We start from the raw sequence: 18,419 nt of genomic DNA, 5'->3' as shown, positions 1-18,419 counted from the left end.
AGTTTTCAGCAAAAAAGTATGAGACATACAAAGAAACAGGAATGCATGACCCATGCTCAGGAGAAAACAACAACAATCAATTAATCAATAGAAACTGACTCTAACGGGGTCCAGATACTGGATTTAGCAGATAAAGACATCAAAGCAACTATCTTAAATATTTTCAAAGAATGAAAGAAAACTATGTTCCATAAACTAAAGAAAAATATGATGACAGGGACTCAACAAACAAATAACTGAAATAAGAAATATAAACGAAAAAGAGAATTAAATAGAAATTCTAGATTTGAAAATATTGGAACCGAAATGAAAAATTCACTAGGTGAACTCTACAATTTGACTCTACATATGGATTTGAGATAGTAGAAGAATCAGTGACCTGGAAAATAAATCAGTGAAAACTATCCAGTCTGAAGACTAGTAGGCAAAACAGATAGAAGAAAAATGAACAGAGTCTCAGAGACCTATGGAACGCAATTAAGCATTTCTATTTGTAATAGCAGTCCCAGAAGGAAGAAAAGACAATGGGTCAGAAAAAGTGTTTGAAGAAATGATGGCTGAAAATTCCTCAATTTGAGGAAAAACATTAATTTACAGATCCTAGATCAACAAAGTTGTAGTAAGTTTAAGACAAAGAGATCCACACCTAGACACATCACAAACTACTGAAAGTCAAAGAGAAAGAGAAAATCTTGAAAACAGCAAAAGAAAAACAACTCATTTGTACAGGGTAATGACAAAACAATGGCTAACATCTCATCAGAAATAATGAAGGCCAGAAGAAAGCGGAATGATACGTATAAAATGCTGAAGTAAAAACTATGGAGCAAGAATTCTTCATACAACAAAACTATTTTTCCAAACATGAAGGAAAAATACACACATTTCTCCACAAAGATTAGGAGAATTTGTTTGAACAGATACTTCACCAAGGAAGATATATGAATAGCTAATCAGCACATGGAAAGATGCTACACGTCATTAGTCATTAGGGAAAAGCAAATTAAAACCACAATATGACGCTACTATGAGCCCACTAGAATGGTTATAATCAAAAAGACTGAAAAAAAAATGTGTTGGGGAGGATGTTGAGAAAATGGAACTCTCACACATTGCTGATTGGAATATAAAAAGGTATAGCCACTTTGGAAAACAGTTTGGCAGTTTTCTTAACATAAAACCCAGTCATTCTACTTCTAGGTATCTACACAAGAGAAATGAAAACAGATCCATACAAAGGCTTGTAACTGAGTGTTCACAGCAATATCATTTTCAATAGCAAGAAAATTGAAATACACATGTATATTGACTACTGAATGGATAAAATGTAGTATGTGCATGGGTTACTATTCAGCAATTAAAAAGGAGCTAACTACCCACACATGCAACAATGGGAATGAACCAAAAAAACATTATGCTACGTGAAAAGACCAGACACAAAGACCGCAAACTTTACAATCCCATTTGCATGAAATTTCTAGAAAAGGAATTTCTATAGAGACATAAAGCATATCAGTGGTTGCCTAGGGTTGGCAGTGGCAGTGAGAATTGACTGCAAACAGACACAAGAAATCTGGCTTCTGGTGATAGTTACACAAATCTATAAATTTATTAAATATCATTGAACCGTAGAATTACAATAGATGAATTATATGGTGTGTAAAGTGAAGCTGTTACAAAAAATTTGCCATATCTCACAAGTCCATGTAAATTCATAAGAATTAGGAAGATGAACTTCATGTGGGCATGCGGAAGGAAGTTGATTTAGGTTAAAACAAAACAAAACAAAACAAAACTGGATTTGAGGTATTAACCAGGATGCAGGAGAAAGATGTAGACATCGTTGTGATGTAGACATTATTGCAGGTTTTCTACTAAACCTATCAGCTCAAATTATGGAATAAAATAAAAAGGAAAAGAAAATGTTTTAATAATAAGTGTTGCTAAGTAGGTTATAATGAAGTAAGCCCCTTTGCTATATTACATGTAAACATCTTTTACATGTATATTAAATTTATGCTTCATGATTGTCTTTTTGAGGCCAAAGAGGAAAGCTACACTACAGTGAGAAGGGTTTCATATTTCCTTTGAAGAGATGGAAATTTGCAGTGTTAATTCTTGCAGTATAGATGGGGCCTGAGATGAAATCAGAACTTGGAAGGTGGGCCTTAGAAGGGAATTAAAAACTCTCAGTTCTCTCTGGGCCTTGATTTTTGAGTCTTTGGGTCATGATGGAGACATGCAGAAGTCTAGTGGAGACCACAGGTCACTGACACAATGCAGTTATATTAAAAATAAAATGATTTCATCTGAGATCACGAAACCTGAAAAGAAACTTAAAAACAATAACCTGGGCAGAGTTTATTCAGTTCTATTCTCAGGACATGGTATAAGTTTAAAATGAGAAAAAAAGATTTATATAACACTCAGATTAATGTATTGGTGGGTGAAGAAATTGCTGAACTGAAATTACCTGGGTTGGGATAGGATTGTGTGTCCTTTATTTCATCACTTGCTCACCACTTGCTCACCACTTGCTCACCAATCTCCACTAGCACTAGCACACTGCCTGGCCCACACTAGATCAGTCAAGAGTTGGTGCATGAATGAGCCCTCATAATTTTCAAGGTATTTCCCCCCTGGGTGATTGATATTTTAATCATTAACTTATCTAATATTCAACATCTGTTGGGAAACACTGATCTATAAAATGCCTCTTGGTGTCACTTGTGGATGGGCCTCATAAACAGGCCATTAAGGTAGCTGAGTTTGGCATTTCTCACATTTTTATAACCAGCCCCTCAAAACATATTCCTCCTGCACCCCCTCTCCTACCCTATTTCCCATGCATCTCACTAGATATTTGGCATTTATGTGTCTACTTCTACTTAGGTAGAATTAGTCATCCTTATATTGTCATGTCCATATCACTGTGCCTATAGTTATTTATCGTTCTTATGTGCTCGGTCATGATTTCTTCATGATTTTCTTGTAACCTCATTGTACTGTAAGTATTCTAACATATCTGAAAATGTGTTATACAATGTGAAGCACTGACCAAACATTTGGTATTAAAGCTACAAAGCTAAAGTCAACATTTTGAGGACAATGGGTCAACTTAGATTGGATTCTTTCTAAAATTCTACGTCTACTTATGGTATAAGAAAACTAGTAGAAATGGAACAGGAAATGATCATGTGAAGGTAAGCTATGGTTACAGATACACTTTGTACTACAATTGGGGTATTACGTTTACTGAGTAAGTTAGTGTATTTTGCTCAGCTTTATGTTTCGTTGTTTGAGAAACACAGCATAAAGTGTAGAATTAAAAGCCAGCCTCATTGTAATTTGTTTTTATAGCATAGTGCAAAACAACCAAAGCTGAAAGTACATTTAGGCACTGAGACTTAAATCCCTAAAGGTAAGAAAGTAGTTCCATAAGCAGCTGTGATCAGGAATTCTGAGTTTATTTGCTTGTGGCAAAAATAAAAGTACCAACTCAGTAAGTTTTAATTTATAGGCATCTACACCAGATAGCCTTTGGGCACTTCGAACCAAACTGACTAAAAATAAAATTTAGTAAAATAAAACCTAATCTGCCCCATTCTGCATTCACGTCAGGGAATATAAATTCCCCAACTGGCTAGAGGAGTGATTTCTCCATGTCACCTCTAGGTTCTTCCCTGGAATGGTAGCTTTGCTCTGCTCTAGAAGAGACTCTTATGATTGGCTACATTCCTGGACACTTGAGCATGTGAAAGAGAAGCTAGGGATGGGCATTCCACCCCCAGAAGGTTTTCGGATAACCACGGCTTCACCTAATCTGTGGTCATGCAAACAGGCAGAGCTTCTCTGTTCTTACCCATGCGTAATATTATTTGCCCCTTTTCTCTAGCAGCAACATCCTTTACATATTCATATATAAAGTTTTTATATATATATGGTATATACATATATATGTATATACATGTATGTATACATGCATATGTATATATATATATACATATGTATATGTGTGTGTGTGTGTGTGTGTGTGTTAGGGGGCTGGTACCTAACATGTACCTGAACAGCAGCAAATTCTATGGTTCTATCACTGGATATATGATCTACTGAAAATCCGTATTCATGCAGAATATAAATAATAGAACAAAAAGACAGGTGTGTGGGTCTGACCTTGAAAAGAAGGTCTTTTCATTGCAGGGCCTTCTTACCTCACATTTGCTTCTTCCAGGGTCTCACTTGTAAATTCCAGTATGTCAGCAGCTGTCCCCACAAACATAAGGAGAAGTTGAGAGAGTTGATCCCGAGTAATCCCGCCTCCAATGGGTAGAAGCCATCTTCCAATTATTAGCATTAGCAGGAATGTCTGATGGAGTCCCAAAGTCCAAACTTTCTCGCATACTGTAGATAAGTTATTTACAAAAACTTTGGCCTGTTTAACAGAAATGTCGTACAGACAGAAGGATTATGAGCTACCACCTTAGAGAGAGAGGCCTTCTTCACCATGGCTGTCAATCAAGAGTTAGCTTTTGTGGAAGGTCATTTTCAGAAAATGATTCTTCACTTAATAAAGAAAGTAAAACTCTTTTCAACTGAACACTAAAAAAAAAGCTAATATGGTCCTTAAAATGGGGCAGCCTTATAACAAAGTAATTTAAACCTTTCACTTACTAGGGGCATTGTACTGTATGATATTTTAAAAACCAGTTTTGCAGTGTTTTATAGATAATTTCTCATTTATCATTTCATCAGTCTGTGTAACCAGTATAACACATAGCAACATTTTAAAAATTCCATATTAAAATCTTAAAATTCCTGTATTTTTCTTTTATAGATTTCAAATCGGAATTTACTAATCTGGTAATATTTTTAGCACGGTACAAATCTTCTCTTTTGATTTTTATTGCTATAAAACACTATATCAAAGGAGAAAATATATAATAGTGTTTATTCATTACCTAAAAGTAAAGAAAGAGAATAACTATAAGGTTATTTTTATTCTGAACATTTAACATATTATTCAAAAATTCATAAGCTAGCAACCAAATTTTATTCTGCCCTTATTCTTGGACTCTGAGAAAAATTTACATCCCATTCATGTATTCTGGATGCCATCTCTTGCCCACTTAACTTCTAAATAACTTTTAAAGTATATTATTGGCCCTATCAGTTATGATCTTCTAAAGACTACAAGGGTGTAGATCTCAAGTGGATTGGATAGTGATTCCAACTGATGTATACAAGTGACTTAACTATATTTGTGCAAAATTTATTTACCCCTCTTGATCACGTGCTGATGTCAAGTGTAAAGGTTAAGGGAGGATAAAAGACAAGGCAGGATGCTAACCTCATTGAAGCCATGAATGAAGATCAATAATCTTTCATTTGCACACTTCTTTGTATATCTTCTGTGAGACTTTTCACTCACACATTTTATTTAATTCTTGGAGGAAGCATACTAGCAGGGTTAATATTTTCAATTGTCAGATGATAAACTGAGAGACAGTGAGATTGATTTGTTCAAAGTGATATGGGTAAGCTGTGATTGAAGCTTGAAGTAGTTCTATTAAACCTCACAGAATCAGTAGCCTGTCTTATTGTTGAAAACATGGTTCAGTGGTAGGGGCCTTGGCCTTGAGTCTCTCCAGTATATCATTTTCTAATAGGTCATGGTTAGTTTGCCAAATATCAAGCATGAGAAGAACAAACAAGCGATTCTATTTTGGCTGGAAACCTTCCCTGATTTATAAACACCTAAAAAATATATAGGGCAGATCCCAATCTTTCCATTATATCATTCCTTCACAAATGTACGTATCTCTCTTTGTACGTAGATTGTCTGATCTAAGTGTTAAAGGTTCCTTAATACTGCAGGTTAGATATATTTATTAATGTATATAAGATATATATGCCTATTATGCAAGTTAAATATGTTTAATAATATTTTTGAATACAAATTATCTTGTGAATTCCTGAGCCAAACAATTGGCAAATTTCCCTGGGAAAGAATGAGCTGAAAGGTATAGAGTTATGTTATCCTCACCAAGTGAAAAGGTGATCTGCTAGATCCTTTAATATACAGTGAGAAAGCTCTCACCGTCTCAATGAGATCATCCGCTCTGTTGGTTTGTTGAGTTGACAACCTAGTTTGATTGAAGTCTTCTTTGGTGCTGGTGTTCTTTGACATTCCTTCAGATTGGCTACTGCAATACTAAGAAGTGTTTTAAAAGGCAGTATGTCAAAAAATATCACAGTAGGTAGAGTTTAAGATGGCTTCAGTGTGTCTAAGACATTATGAGCAAATATGTGACGTTTCTATAGTATGCATAAACATTTCTGAAAATCAGAACATAGGCTTGAGATAGAAAACCACTTTTCAGTTAATATGAGAAAAGAGTCAACTATACATGTCTTATTTTTCCACAAGTCTATGAGGATGTAGATGCTCTGAGTTCATTGTGGAAAGCTGTAGAATTTATGGATCGATCACTGTGATCCCTTCCTTGAACCCTGGAACAATTATAAAACAAACCAACAACCAATGAAAGCATGTATGATCCTGGTCAAAGCATTCATTCTAAGATTTTGTTTCTTGTCCAGAGCCTCTTTATCTAAAATACCATTTTGCTAATATAGATAATTCAATTACTTTCAATCATGCCTGTTAAGCACTGTAACAACCACCCCCCCAAAATAATAATAAATTAACATATTCACCCACCAACATATACATCTTGTGTCACTTTAGAAGTCAGTTTAGGTTTATAGAAAATTTAGCAATAGACCTAAAATAAATGGCATTTTTTCCCCTTCTTGTTCTTTCATTTTGCATGCAAATTTCTACATGTGAACTGTGGATGATTTTTATCCAGCCAGATGCTGGGAATCTAAGGTACAGAAAGAGAAGAAAAAAGTACATAAGAGAGGAACGGGGTGGCACTTGAAAATGTAACTGTAGCCAATGATTATTTCACAAATGGGTTAAAAAAAAAAAAAGGTTGATTTTTTTTTAAAACATCTGCAGAGCAAACATACTTCTGAAACACATACATACACGCAAACACACACACACACGATCACACATTTGGATTTAGAGAGAAATTATTACTTTTTAAATGCTAACACTGTGAGAAGTGTATTTTTCTTAATTATTCTGGATACTTCATCGATCATTCTATGAGCTACTTGGAAAAGGAGAAAAGAAAGTCTGTCAAGAGGCTATTTTTTTCCTCCCTTCCATTAAAACAACTAGTGTTACAGGTGAAATGACAAGAATAATTAAGAAAAATAGCCATGTGCCATAACTCTAAGAACAAAAATGCAGTTGTTTGTACCCTTTTTTTTTTTGTACAGCTAAGGCTCCGAGAAAAGATAATAAAGATAACAAATTAAATCTTTGAACCAAGCAACAAATCCTCATTGCAGAGGAGTTTTGTGACTCTATCTAAGAACCTAATGTTCAATAGGAAACAAATTTGACCACTTCTTTTACAGGCATGAAAGCAGATTGTATATTAAAAATGGTGACCCTGATATGTTTTTTTACATTCTTATCACTAAAAATCCATAGACATCTTGTTATTTGTAAAAAATCGTCATGTATACTGCAGCTTAAGATAACTTGATAGCAAATAGTTTTGTAGTTCATGTTATGGTATAAAGACCTGAGTCCCTCTTTATTCTTAGAACTCTATTTGTTATAAATTGATGTGACTTTCCTTTAAATGGCAGCTGCCTTAGGACTGCAAAGAACAGTGGGTTCGACTTCTAAGACCTAACCTGACTTGTATTGTTTTTATGGTAATATTGTTTACATTCAGCATTGTATAAGTGAGTTATGTGGATGATCTGGGTGCCAACAAGTCACTTTTTCATTGGCTATGTCTTAAAACTTTTAATAGCTTCAAAAATACTCCGTTGGGTCAGCCAGACTGTGACACCATCAAGACCAGAAAATTTCCATTGCTTTAATTGTGCCACTTCATAAATAGACTTGACTAAGAGTTAAGGTCATAATTGTTGTCATAAGCATTTTGTTTCCATTCAGGTAGACCCAGCCAGATTCAGAAATGAAGGTACAGAATTGATCATCTAGGAGAAATGTTTTCATGAAATAGGTCAGGATGTTTTTCTAATGCCAAGTCATAGGTTAGAGCATTTAGGGTGTAGAGTAAAGGGAAAATGTGAAAGGAAATTAAATTATCCTTTCCCATCATGAAAAATCCAGATGATTTTGACGCAAATTCCTGTAAAACATAGAACACATAATTGAGAAAGGCAGTGTGGTTTAATGCACTAGGGGTCAAGACTCAGGTTCTAAGCCCCAGAACTGTGGTTGATTAGCTGTGTGGCCTTGGGAAAATTACTTAACCCTTCTTAGTCTCAGGGTCCTCTTCTATAAAATAGAAATCCATATACCATGTCTAACTTAAGGAGTTGCTGGGTGTATAAATGAGAAAATGTATCTGAAAATACTTCAAAATAAAGGGACTATATGAAAAAAGTGATTATTATCATAACCAAAATTTCCTACATGAATGGACTAAGAATTTCTGTACCTCCCTTTATTCTGCCATTTCTTATTTCTTTAAACGCAATTCCAATACTTTTTTGTCTCTCTCTCACTTTTTTCTACTTCTGTCTCTGCCCACCCTGCCCAGTTCAATCACTGGGCATTCGTTTTAATTCTCAGTGTCAAAATGAGTCAAATCCATTACTACTAAAGGTCCAATTTCTTTTGTAGTATGAAAATTAGAGAGGTACTGCCCAGGGCTCAAAAATCTTTTTTTTCTTAAAAAGAGAGCTTTTGGTTGCATTCTATTTGTTGTAATAGGATTGGACCTGTATATCAATTAACTGTGCAACGCATTTATATTATAAAAGCATTTGGGGAAATGAATTGTTATCGTGGATGATAGCCACGTCATAGAATTAGATGTGAAGGAAAAAAATGATTCAAATCACCAGAGCTTATTTTCATACCTCTGAAAGCAGTAAGTAGTAAGGAAATTCAAACAGTCCCCTAATCCTTATGGTACAGTTTTTAAAAGCTATGATCACTTGAACGAACCAATCTACTGTGACAAAAATACTTTTGCTACAAACATAGAGAGAGTCTTTGACTTCAGTGTTTTTTAAACAGGAGATTTAGGCAGACAAATGTTTTCTTCATGCCTACATCATTGGTACATGCTTGTGGAATTCAGAAATAGTCTACAGAACTAAATTCCCCTCTGTGTGCCTAAAATTTGGAGCAAGCATTTTCCAGATAAGGTTTGAATATCTGAAACATATATCAGAGGCTTAACTTTGCTATAAAATGACCAACTGTAGCAAAGAAATCTGTGAAACAGTCTCACAGATTTTACCAGTAAACATCCTAAAATAATATAACTACTGTAAAACATATGAACCTGTAACCTGTACCCTGAAGATGTGAAGTCCAGGCTGCAGTCTGATGGACTTCGCCAACTGGCCCTCCCAGTGTTGTACAGGAGCATTTACAACAATCAATGACCGAATCCAGCCTAGAGCCTGCTACCTAGGTTGCCCAGGCAAGAAGCAACTCACTTAAAAATCAGTACCTCCCTCTGTATCTCCCTAATATAGCTTAGGGACTCTTATTGGAAGCCACTGTTTGCTTTCTAGGTCAGTGTGGTCTTAATACAGAGAGCCCACCCTTCCTGACGGTGGGTCCCCTGGCTCCTCTCCTTTACCCTTATTTCGGGTCCCTAGGGTGAAATTCCTATTTTACTGAGACAGTTCATAGGACCCTCAAAAGTGAATCTCCTGTAACCTGCAAAGCCTGTATTTTAAGACAGACTATTTCAAATAGCCCCTCCAAGTTTGATTGTATTTGTATAGCTGAGTACAGATGATGGGGTTTCTTTTTTGTTTTTGTTGTTCCTAAAAATGTCATTTTATAGGATGCTAGATGACTGAGCCCTGCCCGTTCTTAGCACAATAACTCGTTGAAGCTGCAAGGGTTAAAACCAAAATTGTATATCCCCATGTAAACTGTAGCATATTGGAGGGGAAGTCTTAAGAACAAGATCTCTAACCCAAATTGTTAATGAATGATATAGTCTTAAATCTTAAATGAATGCAACATTTTCATGGGGTTTTACAGATCATGGATTCACTTCCTTTTTGCTGAGACCTCTTACTTATTCAAATCTTGATAACTCCAGTTCCTTAGAAAAGTGCATTTCTGACAGAAATTGGATTATAATATGAATGTACTTTATTGCTGAGCGTTCCACTTCCCTACTTTCCAAAAGGACATACCTGGGTCTCATGGTGCATTTCAAGAAGCCATAATGATGGAACAATGCTAATCAGATATAAAAATATGGCTGGTGAAAACCTGTGAAAGAGGAAAAAAAAGATAGCTCAGCTTTTACAAAATTTTTTAAAAAGAAAACAAGTGCACATACCCTGACCACACTGAGTCAGATCATTTTATCTCAAGTGTTTATTTCTAAGGGGGAAAAAGCATTATGTGATTCCTGCCATATGGATTACAGAGAAACAAAGTAACTGTAAAAGGCAGTAGCAGCTCTCATTCTCACTGAATTTCTAATCCAAATAATAGATGTTAATTTTAATATAGTTTAATGGGATAGTGCCAATTAGTTTCAGGCACAAAACTGGATATTTTGTATTTAATACATTTTACAAAAAGCAAATACAGCAATAGTAAATCTTGGATTTTTGAACATTGTACTTTCAGGAAGATTGGCTACATTTTTCAACATTAACCTGAAATTCTGAGAGCTCAAATAATAACGTACAAAAAGACAAAAATCAGATGATATGGACTGAACGAAATCAACTGGCGTTGTGTGTTTCTGCTAAACCTAGTGCAAATAAAAATACAGGCACATCTCATTTTATTACGCTTTGCTTTATTGCACTTCACAGATATTGTGTTTTTTACAAAGTGAAGGTTGGTGGCTACTCTGCGTGAAGGAAGTCTATCAGCGCAATTTCTCCAACAGTATTTGCTCACTTTGTGTCTTTCAAACTTTTTCATTATTATTAGATTTGTTACGGTGATGTGTGATCAGTGATCATTGATGTTACTTCCAAGACTCACTGAAGGCTCAGATGATAGTTAGCATTTTTTAACAATGAAGCATTTTTTAATTAAGGATATGTGCATTGATTTTTAAAACAATGCACACTTAAAAGACTACAGTATAGTGTAAACATAACTTTTAAATGCACCGGGAAACCAAAAAATTCATGTGACTTGCTTTATTGCAGTGGTCTGGAACTGAACCTGCAGTTATCTCCAAGGTATGCCTATACGAACAAACAACAGATGAAGGGTTTGGTATTTTTTTAAAGAGCTATCTATATTAATTATTTTCAGACTCAAAATTCAGAGGGCAATTCAAAGAGAGTGCTTTTGTTTGTAGTCAGACACATCAGGTTCAAATGCTAGTGTTACCACTGACCTCTGCTTCCTAATCCACAAAATGGGAACAGTCATATATTAGCTTAGGCTGCCATAACAAAATACCACAGACTGCATGCCTTCAACAACAGAAATTTATCTTCTCACAGTTCTGGAGGTCAGAAGTTCAAGATCCTCACGTGTCCTTTCCTAAGTGCATACACATCACAAGGAGAGAAAGAGATTTCTCTCTCTCTCCTCTTCTTTCTATTTCTTTTTTAATTTATCTTTTGGCAGCATTGGGTCTTCGTTGCTGTACGCGGGCTTCCTCTAGTTGCTATGAGCGGGGGCCACTCTTCGTTGCGGTGTGCGGGCTTCTCATGGCAGTGGCTTCTCTTGTTGCAGAGCATGGGCTGTAGGAGTGTGGGCTTCAGTAGTTGTGGCACGCAGGCTCAGTAGTTGTGGCTCGCGGGCTCTAAAGCGCAGGCTCAGTAGTTGTGGTGCACGGGCTTAGTTGCTCCGTGGCATGTGGGATCTTCCCGGACCAGGGCTCGAACCCATGTCCCCTGCATTGGCAGGCAGATCCTTAATCACTGCGCCAGGGAAGTCCCTCTCTTCTCTTCTTATGAGGCCACTAATCTTATTATTTTAGGACCCTACCCTTATGAACCTCGTTTAACCTTACTGACTTCCTAAAAGCTCTGTCTCTAAATACAGTTACATTGGGGGTTAGGGCTTCAACATATGAATTTTGGGGGAACACAGTTCAGTCCGCAGCTGTCACATTTATCTCACAGGAATTTTTATTACACAGTTGACCCTTGAACAACATGGAGGTTAGGATCACTGACCTTCTGCACAGTTGAAAATCCACATATAACTCTATAGTCGGTCCTCTGTATCCACAGTTCCACATCCGCAGATTCAAACAACATGGGACATGTAGTACTATAGTATGTATTTATTGAAAATAATATGTATATAAGTGGACTTGCACAGTTCCAACCCATACTGTTCAAGGGTCGACTGTACTTTCTATAAAGCAGCACCTGGCAGAGTTGGGCATTCAATAACAAGTAGCTACTACTAGTATAATTATGGAACATTGTGCAATGAAAACATGTCCTTAAAAATTTGAAAGAAGATGAAAATTACATACTTTCCAAATTTATTTCTTCCGATTGCATTTAATTTAGATTGGAATCTTGCTTTATGAATCATCTTAAAGTCAAAATTGTAAGTCAATATAATTTTATTAAAATACTTTTAGTACACATATGTGATGGTTTAAAATGACCTGAAAAACAGAAATGTTAATTGCTCAAAAATAGATTTGTTTGAGATGAAATGCTACTAAATTCATACTCTCATAATCCAGTGGGGGAAAAAGTGAACAAACCTAAATGCAGGAAAATTTTCAGAATGGACTTTTTAAAGGCTGTTAACCCTTTCATTAATATCTCCTTTCAACTTCTGAGGAGAAGAAGGGAGAAAGGGCAAAAGAAAGAGAGTCTTTTAAAAAAATCAGTATTTAGTATGTATAGCTGATTCACTTTTGTTATAAAGCAGAAACTAACACACCACTGTAAAGCAATTATACTCCAATAAAGATGTTTTAAAAAAAATCAGTATTTAAATGGACACTACCCTACCTTTGAATTCCTGCAAAAAATAATTTTGAAACAAAGGGGTATGGGTCATGATATTATTAAAATCTGATTTAGACGACGGCTGGGCTGCAGCAAGATATCAAAAGCCCCCATGTTGAACATGCTTTCAAAAAGAAAAGGAACACTTAATTCTTTGACCTTCCATATCAAGGGAAACATCAGGAGAGAATATTTCCTTTGTGAAATTGGGAAAGGAAATGAATTCTGGTTGGAGGGACAGTCGGAATATGTAAATGTCTGTTTGGATACATCAAATGTTGGCTGGACTGCAGTTTTGTTGACTCTCTTGGAATTAATTTTGGGATTAACTCCCCTAACAATACTGTTACAATAATAATCTGGGGAAGCTATAGACTGAACATAACATAGCTCTTGAAAGAGGTTAAGAATAAAAAAAAACAATAACCCTTAACATCTTCTATGCATAAGATTTATTTCTATAACTGGAAAAAAATACTATCCTGTTTCAACATATTTCCTCTAACTAGGAATCTAGTTATATTAGAAAACAAAAAACTTCCAAATCCAGGATTTTCTGTGCTGCTTACTACAGAAAATCTAAATTCCCTATCTGATATTCAAAGCCTCCGTTATCTAATCTTATCTCTCCTTCCCCTTCCTCTTCCTTTACCACATCCTATCAAGCTGAGCAACTCAGTAGTTTCAACCTGCTGTGTATTTAAAATGAAACAAAACAAAATGTTTTGGAAAGCTTCCCTCACTTCAGCCCCTCTCCATCAGACCTATTTGATGTAAGTGAAAAGGGGGCGGGAAGAGGGAATCACATGGAACGCCCGAGAATTAATCATATTCAGCTCAAGAGCATATGAGTCCATAGTCTCTCTCCCCCTATTTCCCACCCTCTTAACCCTACACCGAAGAGGATTTGCTGGAATTTCCAAAGGCTACCAGGTAGAATTAACCAACGAAATGCCTAGTCTGCAAAGTGGGCAATAGCAAATGAGAATCAGGAGCTTCCTTCCCTACTTTCTCTCCCTCTCTCTCTCTCTCTCTTTCTCTTTCTCTCTCTCCAGTAGCAGGCTGTGGTAGTTGTACAACTGAAATTTCTTTTTTTTTAATTATGGAGAAAATAAAATTCTCTATCATCTAGAGAAGTATTAAAACATGTATGACAGGTTTTATTTGGGACACGAAGAAGACATTTCAACCGTATGTCGCATATGTTTTATTGGACCATGGGTCCCTGTTAAGAGCAAAGGGCTCTATTGCCCCTTCAGCTTGGTCTGTCTGAGAAGAGAGGTTCTGACACTGTTTTTGGAGCAAACGTCCCTTCAAATTATGACTACCTGTTTTGGAAAGCCCTCCTCTTACATCTCTACCCATCAACATCCTTCCTGTATTTTGAAATATAGGAATTAATGGCAGCAATTAATCTTAAGTTGTATTTCTCTTGTGACCCAACGTATTCTCCACTGTTTTCTTGTTATGTGTATATATGACTTCGCTTTCCTAATATAAGTTCCTTGAAGACAGATCCTGAGTCGTATATATCTTTATGTCCCTTCCCTCTTCCCTCTCCTTCATTTTTTCCCCTCCTCAGTGGTCTCAGGTATCTTTTTAAGTCTTTAATTAATGTTTATTGAGCAAATACTTAAATGCTTGAATGCCTGAATTTATAAATAAAGGGAGGATTGAGCAAATGAGGTGAATGGAGGCTGCTGGCATCTACAAGGACATTTTATTCCCATTTCAGCGGGTCTGGTAACAAGTATGCTCCTCTTGTTGTGTCCCTTGAGGACCTGTGACACTGTGGTAGAATTTTCATGAACTTGAGAGACCCAAACTTGAATCTTGCCTCTTCCATTCATTCATCTTTGGAAAGTCGCTACCTTTCCTGAGACTCAATGTCCTTGTCTATGGAAATGGGTATAATAATATCCACCTCATAGGGTGGTTGTGAGGATTAAATAAGACAGCGTTATGAGCTTGATACTGTACATGCGCAATACATGTGAGTAGCTGCCTTACCCCGGCTCAGCTCTGCAGATACACTCATGGCCACATATTCAGCACCTACACTTAAAGCGGACCCACAGGATACCTGGTTAGAAGATTGTTTCTTCAAATAACTTAAAATCAATCCCATTTTCAAACTATGGTTCTCAAAACCAAACCTATTTAAGACTCCTTGAATCAAGGGAAGTTGTTTGCACTGCTGTGGACATCATTATGTCTAACTTCACGTTCAAGGTTAAGGCAGTCACTGTCACACAGTCATGGTTGGCGTGGGCTGTTTGCTCATCGTGACTTATAAAATGCTGTACCATCAGGGCCCTGCCTACCTCTTGGTCTCTGTTGCTCTCATTCTTCCTCACTGTGCTCCTATAATGGTGTTTTCTTTCAGTTCTGGAAAAAAGCTAAGTGAGTTCCTAACTCAGGCCTTCACACATGTTATTTCTCCGCCTTGAAATGCCTCTCTCCCTCAGTTTTCACTGATTATCTCCTTCTCAAAATTCATGTCAGCTCTATAGGACTCCACAGAAGAACTTTCCTTGTCCTTCCAGCCTCAATTAGATCTCCTTGTTACGCTTGTCCTATATATAGCACTCTTCACTTTCACCCCATACAGTTTCAAATTTTATAACTATATATATATGTATATGTATATATGTGCATGTGTATCTGTGGTCGCTAATTGTCTCCCAGCAATTCTGAGTAATATTGGATTGGCCAAAACGTTCGTTCGGTTTTAAGTAAAAAGAAAAGACATTTTTCATTTTCATGAAGACCTTTGTTGAACAACGTATTCGCTAAATGAACGAACTTTTTGGCCAACCCAGTACAAGCACAGAACTGTGTCTGGGCTGCTCAACATTACGCCCTCAGCTCCTTCCACAGTGCTTGGCACATGGTGGGCTCCCCCAAACAGTTAGTGATTTCATAAGGTCCTAGTTGATGTATAATTCCGACTTTCTTGACACTCTGTTGCTGGTTTGACTAGATATCTCTTTTTGAAATATCATCATAAATTGATTCTTATCGGAAGTTTTTCTGAAGGAAACTAATTATTCTGTTCTTGTATGAATTTGTTATTTTTTGCCACTATGAAGTATTTTAATATTTCAAGATGACATTTAGCTGTTACTTACTATTCTGAAGGTTTGTCATATTCTTGATAGTTCATTGTCAGTGCAATTCATTTTTGGAACCAAGGAGAATGTGAATTCTAAAAATTAAAAACTAAGCCTGATCCCACCTTTTTCTGGGCAATTAACCAAATTGCATGCCCTTTCTTAGGGGCTACAAATCATTTTACTCCAGTTTTCATGTCTTAATTGTATCAAAAGTAAGTAGATGCCAACCACAAGCACTAATACCAGAGAGGGGTCTAGCCATCTCAGAAATACATCAGGTTTCTGGTTGCTTGTTTATAAAATTATGTTACACTATTCATAGACTGACAAAAACTGATAAATATATGATTAAATGAATAAGACATGTCCAGGTGGGATATTTTTACAAAATTGATAATACCTGATTACTGATGAGCTATCTGCCCTTGGAAACTCAGATTTATTACAGCTCCACTTATCACTACCCTATCACAATATAGAAGATGCCCAACATTAATACTTTAATGCCAAATTGCTTTCCCTTTCCTCAGCTAGTTTTTCTAAATTCAAGCCTTTCTAAAGATAATTTTTCTCCACAGAAACTTTTGTTTATTTGTTTGTTTGTTTTTTATTTCACAGCCCTTAGCCAACACACCAATTCTCTCTAAATATACAGCAGGAGCACCATCTTAAAGGATATTTTTCTCTATTTGTTTACCTACTTATTTGTTCACTAATATGTTTGTAGGTCTTGCTACATGCTAGACACTGCTCTGAGCTCTTAAAGAGCTATACTCATTGCTTTGTTTTCAGTTCAGTTCATCCAAATATAAAATATCATTTGTCATACAAAGTTGTCATTTCAACATGACAGTGTTTTTCATAAAATGATTATGTCATGACATTTAGCAATTTAGCCCTGCAATGGATATTTACTTCAACTCACCATTAGTCTAGAATTAGGATTCCATTTTCCTCTTCCCAAAAATGATATTTATTATTGTTTTCTTATTGAAAAAGTAACATTTATTCACTTTAGAAACATACAACAATAGAAGTAGGCAAATAGAAGAAAAATTAACCATAATATCACCCACTACCCTGTGCAGCTTTTCTCTCTGCAAACACTGAGGACTCTAATCTTATGATTATATGCATAAATCTGAAGATAGATAATATTTAAATGGAGCAAAAATAATGTTCCAAAATTACTTTGATGCGAACTGCGATTTTATTTATATTTCACTTCTCAGTATTTCCTACTCTACAAAGGCAGCGTGGAGTTGTCAGGATATACTAGACCCAGGTTTCAAAATCTCACGTTAAACAGCCTCGAAGGTCTTCAAAATTTCTGGAGCACTTTATATTAATAGGCTTATTTTCATGGAAATCAAGAAAGTAGGTCAAGATATCCTTTCATGAGCCCCTAAACCGTGTCTAACAACTTAAGGACTGTCTGGCCTCCTTACTTGTAGACTGGTTTCTTGAAGTGGGCCTTAACAGCCACGGTTTCCATCTGGGCTGCTCAGGAGGGCTTTCTGTTAGCACAGGGGGTAAGGGTGGCCAATACGACAGCCTCCAGATAGCACCCACCTCTCTGCCACCCCTCAAAATGCACCCAGCGCTCCTCTAGAACACACGACCCCCAAACGCCTGGGAAATCACTAATCTGTCACCTCCCTCCTACAGCCCTTTGCCGGTGCCTGCCCATAAGGGAGGAGCAGGGGGAGGGGAGGCCACAACCAAATGGCCGTAAGCTGGTGAGAACTCCCCACAAATGGAAAATTGAATATGGAGTGTGTATGTTTCAATAGGTACCAAGATCAGATGATGGGTTTGTTTTGTCCAGGATCTTATGGGGGAGCAGACTAATAACGAGAACAGAAGAGACAGGGAGGAACTTCAAATGCGTTAGGAATACCTATGACAGTGGAATCATTCTTTAGATTTCCAAAGCCCTTGAAGAATGCCCACATCTAGGTTTTGTAAAAAGGAGAATACTTCTGAAGCTGAATACTAGGGCTCTTAATTATAACTTTCTTTGTTCATTGTTGCTGATTGTTTTTTCAATAAGGTAACATTCTCAAATTATAATATCAACCACTAGCAAAATTAGTGTTACATACGTCACTTCACTTAAGAATTTCCAAGAGGATATCTAAAGCAAGAACAAACTCTGTTAAAATTGAAGTTGCTCACATTCAAACCTCAGCAAAATGCTTCAGGATGACTAAACGAGCTATAGGGACAAAATATGCATCGATTTTAGGATCT

The 18,419-nt window shown here is 36.4% G+C and overlaps 1 protein-coding gene and 1 long non-coding RNA gene across 2 annotated transcripts in view; one reads left to right on the top strand and one right to left on the bottom strand.

Annotated features, from left to right (window-relative positions):
• The window catches only part of LOC133096448 (uncharacterized), a 211,717-nt gene that overhangs the window by 153,917 nt on the left and 39,381 nt on the right, over window positions 1–18,419 (top strand). The gene's annotated exons all lie outside the window — the stretch shown is intronic.
• TMEM26 (transmembrane protein 26) overlaps window positions 1–18,419 on the bottom strand; it is a 39,478-nt gene that overhangs the window by 10,835 nt on the left and 10,224 nt on the right. Inside the window, exons 2-4 of the mRNA XM_061198001.1 lie at window positions 10,288–10,366; window positions 6,098–6,211; window positions 4,212–4,432 (exon numbers count right to left, since the gene is read on the bottom strand). Coding sequence (XP_061053984.1) covers window positions 4,212–4,432; window positions 6,098–6,211; window positions 10,288–10,366 — 414 coding nt within the window. The remainder of the gene's footprint in view (window positions 1–4,211; window positions 4,433–6,097; window positions 6,212–10,287; window positions 10,367–18,419) is intronic.

This window comes from Eubalaena glacialis, chromosome 1, assembly GCF_028564815.1.
Source record: "Eubalaena glacialis isolate mEubGla1 chromosome 1, mEubGla1.1.hap2.+ XY, whole genome shotgun sequence".
Taxonomy (NCBI): Eukaryota; Metazoa; Chordata; class Mammalia; order Artiodactyla; family Balaenidae; genus Eubalaena; species Eubalaena glacialis.
Note: the sequence above shows the minus strand (reverse complement) of the source record. Positions and strands in the feature narration are given on the sequence as shown.